General features: G+C 63.9%; 1 protein-coding gene across 1 annotated transcript; it reads right to left on the minus strand.

Annotated features, from left to right (window-relative positions):
- Positions 1–1,578: 1,578 nt before the first annotated feature.
- On the minus strand, positions 1,579–8,290 carry TBKBP1 (TBK1 binding protein 1; the record flags this gene model as incomplete). Its single annotated transcript, XM_082070841.1, has 9 exons — positions 1,579–1,707; positions 1,934–2,673; positions 3,332–3,450; positions 6,685–6,734; positions 6,805–6,977; positions 7,068–7,221; positions 7,691–7,795; positions 7,873–7,995; positions 8,069–8,290. 9 exons carry the CDS (start codon positions 8,288–8,290, stop codon positions 1,579–1,581), a joined length of 1,815 nt encoding a protein of 604 aa, XP_081926967.1.
- Positions 8,291–8,528: the final 238 nt, after the last annotated feature.

Consider the following 8,528-nt stretch of genomic DNA (forward strand, 5'->3'; position numbering starts at 1 on the left):
CCCCCCGGACACAGCCCCACTCACCACTCCGCTCACCCAGCACCTCGCAGACTCTTCGTGTCCTCCATGGTCCCCCCAGGGTCACACGCTGTCCCCACGGCACCTCGGTCACCCGAGGGGGGTCCCCACGTCCCTTTTATCCCCCACATGTCACCCTGGGGACATTGCACGTTACTGGAGTGACAGCTTGGGGACATGCCATCGTGTCACCAGGATGAGCCCAGCCCAGCACCGTGCTGGCACCACCGCTGCCACAACCCCCGTGCCCACCCCAGGGCTGGGCCAAACCGGGGGGGAATGTCCCCATGTCCCCAGCTGCAGGGGACCCTGAACATGCCGCTCTGGCCACACACTGGTGCTGGCACCGCGCAGCCGGGGCTTGGCCGTGTTCCCACTGTCACCACCCTAGGGCTGGCGACGGTTTTCGTTTTGCTTTCAATTGTCCCATTTCTTGTCACCTGCCAGGCCAGGAAACCCAAAACGTGTCACTGTGCCGGGAACGGGGGTGCAGGTCACCCCAACAGGCACCTGAACCCCGTCACCCCCGCGGCTGAGCCCTGGTGACACGAGCTGGCCCTGCCAGGGCTGGATGTGGCAGCACCGGCTCGTCCCCTGCCCTGTCCCAGCCCCGGAGGTGTCACCCACAGCCTGCCCCCCACCTCCCTCCCCGGGGACCCGAAGAGAGGACACAGCTCGGCCCCCCCACGGCGTTGCGGGTGCTGGATGGTTTTATTGGGGTCGGTGGCGTTGCGGGGAGCGGGTCCCTCTGCCAGGGGTGCAGTGGGGGCACCCGCGGCCGAGCCCCGGGGGTGCGGGGGTGCGCGCCGTGGCACAGGGGGGACATGCAGCGCGGAGCAGCTCGGCGGGGGGGGGACACCCCCTCTCCTGGCAGCTTTGAGGTAGATTGAACGTGGAGGGGATGGGGTGATGGGGTGGGGGCTGTGCTGTCCCCAGGCTGTGGGGGGACACAGGGGCTGTGACCAAGACTCACTGTGGCCTTGGTGGGGGGAAGCACTGAGAGCCCCCGCAGAGCCGTGGGGGGGTCCATGCTGCACCTTGGGGGGTCATTTCTCAGCAGCATCGTTGTGGGGAGGGGCTAGAAATGGGGCTGGGGGGTGCGGCTTTTAATGTAGGAGATGTTTGAACTGGTGGGATGATGTGAGGGGACCGAGAACAAGCAGCTGCCCCCCCAGCACCCCCCAGACCCACCTGTGACCCCTGGGGCGGGGGCAGCCCCTTCCCTTCACCCGCGTCCTGGGGGCCGGATCCGGGACCCGGCCCCTCGAATCCTCCCTGAGATCAGACAGCGGCACCCACGGGCGCAGGTGACACCCAGGGGTGCAGGTGACACCCAAGGGTGTAGACGGGTCACCCTGCCACCCCGCTTTGAGCATCCCAACCCGCTGCGGGCGCAGGGACGGGGCGGGCGCGGAGGAGCCCACTTTGGGGGGGCTCTGGCGTTGGGGGGGGATCAGTCTTTCCGTAGCTACTGAAGACTTGGAGGTATTTCAGGAGCCGGGGGGCTCCCGGTGTGTTCTCATGCAGCATCCAGAGATGGGGGAGCGGGGGGGGGCAGGCTCAGATCTTGCTGTTCTCCAGGTGCGAGTCGATGTGCTTGACCAGCGCGTCGTCGGGGTAGCCGATGGGGAAGGCCAGCTGGCACAGCGGGCAGCTCCGCACCTCCGAGTCCCCCGTCTCCAGCAGCAGCTGCGGGGGGGGCACAGGGGGTGCTGAGCCCACCGCCCGCTCCCCATGCCGCCCACATCCCGCTGTCCTCCCCCCCAGTCCCTGGGTGCAGCCTGGATGCCATGCAGTCGGGGAAACTGAGGCACGCCATGGGGTCACCGCCCTGCAGTGCGGCAGGGGCTTCCCAGGGCTCAACCCACCCTCAACCCACCCCAACACATCCCTGGTTTGGGGGGGTCCCGCTTACATTGATGGAGGGCCAGGACTGCGCGTGCTCTGCCCGGGCGTAGGCAGCGGCCGATCGGTGCGCGGCGTCGGCGTCGGGGAAGCCGGCGCAGAAGGAGGCGCAGCGGATGGCCCCCGCCTCGGGGCTGGGGGGGCTGGGGACCCCCCACTCCTCCTCGTCCGACGATTGCTTCTCAAAGCGCACGTGCTCCTCGAAGGGCGGGCGGGCGCTCAGCGGGGCCCCCGCGCCCCCCAGGTACACGTCGCCATAGGGCCGGTGCTTGGGGAGCGTGGAGGCTTCGGGCTGCAGCCAGAGCGAGCGGCTCTGCTGGTACAGGGCCACGTTCGTCACCTCCGAGTAGCTGCGGCGTCCCTGGAAACCCGCCTTGACGTGCCGGCTGGAGGGTTTGGCATAGCCCAGCTCCATCCTCTCCCCGGGCAGCCGGTGCGGTGACGCCGAAGCCGGGGACGGGCAGGATGGTGGCACCGGGGAGCGGCGCTGCTGGGCGGGCGACTGGTTGGCGGGTGGCACCGGGGAGCGGCGCTGCGGGGCGGGGGACTGGCAGGGCGCGGGGGCCGGCGAGCGGCGCTGCTGGGCCGGCGACTGGCTGGGGGGGCCCGGCGAGCGCCGCTGCAGCGCTGGCGACTGGCACTGCGGTGCCGGCGGCCGCCCCGGCGCAGCGGGCGAGGGGCACTGCGGGGCGGGCGAGCGGCGCTGCTGGGCCGGGGAATGGCACTGGGACAGCGGGGAGTGGCGCTGGCCTGCGGGGAAAAACGGGGTGGGGAGCACAGAAAATATGTCACGTCAGCTTGGGGACACAGAAAATACCCCTTGGCACCCATCTGCATCCCAGATGGAGATGGGGATGCAGCTGTGGGGACCCCCTGCAGGAGGGATGCTCCGGGGAGGGATGTTCTGGGGGTGGGATACTCCAGCAGGGGATACTCCTGGAGAGGGATATTCTGGGGCAGGGATATTCTGGAGAAAGATGCTCTGGGGTAGGGATGCTCCAGGTTGGATGCTCCTGGGAGAGGGATACTTCTGGAAAAGGGATACTCCAGGACAGGGGTATTCTGGGGCAGGATATTCTGGAGAGGGATGCTCTTGGAGACGGATGCTCCAGGTTGGATGGATGCTCCAGGTTGGATGCTCCTTGGGGAGGGATACTTCTGGAAAGGGGTGGGAAGCTCCTGAAGAGGGATGACCCTGGGGGAGGAATGCTCCTGGAGAGGGATACTCTGGGGCAGGGATATTCCGGGGCAGGGATATTCTGGGGCAGGGATACTCCTGGAGAAGATGTCCCCAGGGTGGGATGCTCCAGGGGAGGGACTTTCCCCGGGATGGACACAGGCAGGAGCTCAGCCCCAGCAGGACCACCAGGGCAGCCAGGGCGCTCTCCCCACTTTTCTCCCCCCTCACCGCCGTTGAGGCTCTTGTCCTGCAGCAGCGCGCGCAGGATCTGGCTCTGCAGGGCGCTGAGGTTGCGCAGCCGGCACAGCTCCTCCGTCAGCTCCGTGTAGGCCAGCGCCAGGTTCACCCTGCGGCGGGGACAAAGTGTCACCGGGGGCCAATCAGCCCCTGCCATGGGGCGCCCCCAAATCTAACCCATACTGAGGTTTTTAACTCGAAAGGGAAAAGTTGCGGCATCGCGCCACGGGGCGGGGGGCGGGTCCCCCCGCCAAAGTCATCGGTTTTCCCCCCCTCAGGTTGGGTGTCGCTTTTCAAAAAGCACGTTCTCCGCGGTGATGCGACGGGAGAAGCCGCGTCCCGAGGGCCCCGCGGGGCTGGGGGCTCCGCGCGTCCGCCGCGCCGTGCGGAGGAGCCGGCTGAGCCGTTGTGACACCGCGGGGACCCGGGAGCCGCCGCTCGTAACCGCAGCCGACAGGTCTGGCCCTGCCCGCCCGCCCGTCAGCGCGTCGGGGGGAGAGGGGAGGGAAGGAAAGGGAGGAAAAGGGGGAAATAGAAGGTAAATAAGGAAAGGAAAAGAAAATAAAAAGAAAAAAATAAGAGAAGAAAAAGAAAAGGGGAAAAAAGGAAGAGAAATAGAAAAATAAAAAGAAAAAATAAGAGAAAGAAGAGAAAGAAAAAGAAAAAGAAAAGGAAAAGAGAAAAGGAAAAGAGAAAAGGAAAAGAGAAAAGGAAAAGAGAAAAGGAAAAGAGAAAAGGAAAAGAGAAAAGGAAAAGAGAAAAGGAAAAGAGAAAAGGAAAAGAGAAAAGGAAAAGAGAAAAGGAAAGGAGAAGGAAAGGAGAAAAGGAAAAAAGGAAAGGAAAAAAGGAAAGGAGAAAAGGAAAAGAAAAGGAAAAGAAAAGGAAAAGAAAAGGAAAAGAAAAGGAAAAGAAAAGGAAAAGAAAAGGAAAAGAAAAGGAAAAGAAAAGGAAAAGAAAAGAGAAAAATAAGAAAAAGAAAAGAAATATAGAGAAGAAAAAATAAGAAAAAGAAAAGAGAGAAGAAAAATAAGAAAAAGAAAAAAGTGAGAAAAGGAAAAGAAATAGGAAAAAAGAAAAAAACATAAAAAGAAAGTAGAAAAAGGAGATAAAAAATAAAAACAAAAAAGAGAAAAAGAAGAAACGGAGAAAAGAAAATAATAATAAGAGAGAGAAAGAGAGCAAAAGAAAGTGAAAAAGAGAGCAAAAGAGCAAAAGACATTTCCCCAGCCCAGCCCCCATGTCATGTCCCCAGGGTCCCCACGGCCTGGCCAGGGTGGCACTGAGGACACGCGCACTGGGGACGTCCCTGAGCCCCCACGGGGCCACCTCTCCTGCCTCAGTTTCCCCCTGTGAGCCAGCGTGGGCACGGGGCTCCGAGCCCGGGACCCCAGTACAGACACCGGGGGGGTCCCAGCTCCCCCAGTGGGTTTCAACCACCCCCAAATTCACACCGAGGCATGGGGAGGAAGCACCGAAACTGCAGCACCGGGCAAGGGGACACCCAGGGCACCCGCTGGGACCCCCACCCACATCGCATCCCTCCTGCACCCTCCTTTGGTGCCTTGGTGCCCCCCACCCTCTGAAAAGCTCCGTTTCGGGGCAAAAACCACGAGTTTTTGATACGCGGCTGCAGATAAGGCGTGAGAACAAAACAGCCGCCGAAAACGCGGCCGCCCACGCTCACCCCGTGTGTCCCCCCCCCGGCAAATGACACCCCATTGCCGTAGGGGACGGACAATCACAGCAGCAGCCCCGGCACGGGCACCCGTGGGTGCGAAATTCATTAAAACCCCCCCAAATCCCACCAAAAGGGTGGGGAAGAAACGCAAAACCAAACCAAATCCAACCAAAAAAAACCCCACCAAACCCAAAGCAAAACCAAACAAAGCCCACAAAACTATCAAAACGGGGAGGGGGTGGAGGGACCCCCCACCTGCTGGCGCCGCAGCGGCACGCTGACTAATTCGGCAAAAACCAGCCAAAAAAAGGCACCCGGAGATAGAAAGTGCCGATAAAGCACATTTCAGAGCAAAAAAAATAGTGGTGGAGAGGAGCGGGTTACAAAAAAGCGCCGTATTTACAAGAAAAGAGCGCGGCTGTGCCCGGGGGGGGTGGGGGAAGGTGCCCCCAGGCCTGTGGGTGAGCGGTATGGAACCAGCCGTGCCTCAGTTTCCCCACTGTGACCTGGGGGAGTTGGGCTTGAAAACAAGGTGGGTTTGGGAAATGTTGAGGGTGGTATTCGGAGTTTTATTTCTCGGTGGGGGTTGGATGTTGGGGGGGGGGGAACGGAATGGCTGCCCCCCCCGAGTCCCCCGTGCTGATTTACACCGGGGAGACAAGAAACAGCAAAAGCATCCGACACCTTGAGAAAAAGGGGGCGGGGTAGAGCCACCCCAAACACCCCGTCCCTTCCCCAGCCCCGTCCCCGCGTGTCACCTTTTATCTGTCCACAGCCCGACGTGCCCCGAGGGGCCGCGATGCCAGCCCGGCGTCACCGCACGGCGGGGACGGGGGTGCCACGTCCCGCGGGGGGACACGCGAGCGAGGACAGCGGGGTGACGCCGCCGCTGCCTCATTAAACGGGGCACAGACGGCTGATTTTAGGAGTCTTGGCAATGGCATGGAGCTGCACCCTCACACCGGGGTTACGGGGTCCAGCACAGCCGCGCCGCATCCCCCAGCTCTCCCCTCCTCTCCTTGGGGGTGTCTTGGCTGAAACCCCAAATCTGGGAGGCTCAGTCCCTGTCCCAGCACCTGGGGGGGCTGTGATGGAGCCCCCAGAGCTCACGGCTGCAGCGAGGGGGAGGGCAGGGAGAGACGCGAGGGACTCGGCACCAGCACCGCGACGGCTCCGCATCGGTCGCACTGTTGCGAAAAGCAACATACGGGGCTGTACGGTGCTGCACGGCACAGCTCTGTGCTGTATGATGCTGTGCAGTGCTGTACGGTGCCGTATGGAGCCGTACGGTGCTGTACAGTGCTGTAGGATGCTGTACAGTGCTGTATGGAGCCGTACGGTGCTGTACAGTGCTGTGTGATGCTGTACGGTACTGTACGGTGCTGTACGGTGCTGCACAGCACAGCTCGGTGCTGCACGGTGCCGTACGGTGCCGCTCGGCAGCCACAAGCCGTCAGTGCCCTCTGGAGGCAGCGGCGCAGCCGCCGAGCCGGCACCGCGTAGCCTGGACGGTGCTGGATCCAAACCATGGCCACCCCACAGCCCAGCTCTGAAAGCCCGGGGTGCAGCGGGGAATTTGGGGTGCGGGATCCCACCTGCTCCCCAACCCCTCTCTGCCAGCGGGGGGACCATCCCCACCGCGCCCCAGTCCGCCCCCAGTACTTACTGGTCGTCGCCCACCTTCTTCACCCAGGCCATGTCCCGCTCCGACTGCTCCTGGGGAGAGCGGACACCCCGTCAGCACCTGGAGCCCACCCAGGGGGCTGGGGGGTCCCCATGGCCGGACGTTGCCCCGTACCTGCTCCCGGGTGTCCTGCAGGTGCTTCAGCTCCGCCTGCAGCCGTTCGCACTCGGCCTTGAGCTGCTCCTCGCGGTGCTGGGCGCGCTGGCTCTCCTGCCGCGCCGCCTCCAGCTCGGCCTCCAGCCCCCGGCTCTGCCAGCCCCCGGCGCGCTCCAGCACTGCGGCACGGCACGCTCAGCCCCCCGGCACGCGCAGCCCCCCGGCACGTTCACCCGGGGGCACCGCGGGGCGGGGAGGGGGCAGCTCACCGTGGGTCAGGCCGGGGTTGGGGTGCAGGGTGAGGAAAGGCACGTCCTGGCCCGGCAGCGGGGTCCCCAGCCCTGGGAAGGTGGCACCGTCACGCTGCCGCAGCTGCTGCTCCAGGCTCCGGATGCGGCTCAGATGCGTCTCCACCAGCGCCCGCTGCACAGGGAGTGAAGGGGGGAACACGGCTGAGCACCATGAGCATCGCACCCCTGCCCGGGGTTCATCCTGTCCCCCGGCACACCCAGTGATTGGGGTCCCCGTGGTGCTGGTCCCAGCAGGGTGATGGGGGATCTGCCCCCAGCCCAGGAGAGGGTGGCATGGTGGCGGTGACCCACCCCAGCGGGCAGAGTGTCACAGGGGGTGGGTGGTGGAAGCCGGGGGTGTCGGGGTGACCCTGAGCCGCGCTGGAGCTGGGAGCATCCCCTGGGAGGAGGGAGGGGGACAGGGACAAAGCCTTGGCCATCACCACAACCCCAACGTGGCCACAACGGGGGGAGCAGCCACAATCCCCCCGGCCCTGCATCCCCACTGAGTCCCGGCTGCTCCACGGGATGGAGAATCAACCTGCTCAGCACTCACTGTGGGGAAGGGGACCCCAATGTCCCCAGTCCCCACCAGCACCCACCATCTCTCCCAGCTCGGTCTCCAGATCCGCCTTCTCCACACAGAGCTTCTCATAGGCCTGGATCATCTCCTCCAGCTGCTCCTCCCGCTCTTTGCTCTTCTGCAGCTGCCGGGGATGCAGAGCGGGGTGAGTGGGCAGTTTGGGGACCCCCCGTGTCCCCCAGCCCCGCCGGCCCCGCTCACCTCGTGCTGGAACTGGTTGAGCTGCTGCTGCAGTGACGCCTTCTCGCTCTTGAGCAGCGACGTCTCCTTGGCCTCGTAGAGGGAGAAGATGTGCTCCTCGCCGAACTCGCCGATCAGCGGGTACTGCGGCCGCGGGGCAGGGGGCTCAGCCGGGACCCCCGGCCCCGCGCCCCTCCCGGCCCCCCCGAACCCTCACCTTGACCTCGTACATCTTGAGCCGGCGCTTGAGCGTGGAGTTCTCCCTCTCCAGCCCTGTCAGCCGGTTCTTGATGTCGTCGTAGGCGGTGATGAGGGCGAAGTGCGAGGCCGAGCACATCTCTCCCGAGAGGTCGGTGTTGGGGCTGTCCAGCCAGTCCTCGTCCGGCCCCAGCGCCTCCGGCGTCAGGATGCTGATGTCGTCCTCGAACATGGAGTCCATGTCCTGCCTGCGGTGGGGGAGCGGACGGACAGACAGACAACGGTGACGCTGTGGCCTCGGTCCCTGGGTGACGCGGGATGAACCTGTCTGGGGACAGCCCGAAGCCCCTGGGGCGATGGAGTGGACAGGGACAAGGACAGTCTCCAGGAGTGGCCACTGGCAGCAGTTCCAACCCCTCAGTGTCCCCCGGGGCGATTGGGGGACACTCTGGTGATCACCTCTGTCCCCACCGGGGAAG

This window comes from Streptopelia decaocto (assembly GCF_964273445.1).
Source record: "Streptopelia decaocto genome assembly, chromosome: 22".
Taxonomy (NCBI): Eukaryota; Metazoa; Chordata; class Aves; order Columbiformes; family Columbidae; genus Streptopelia; species Streptopelia decaocto.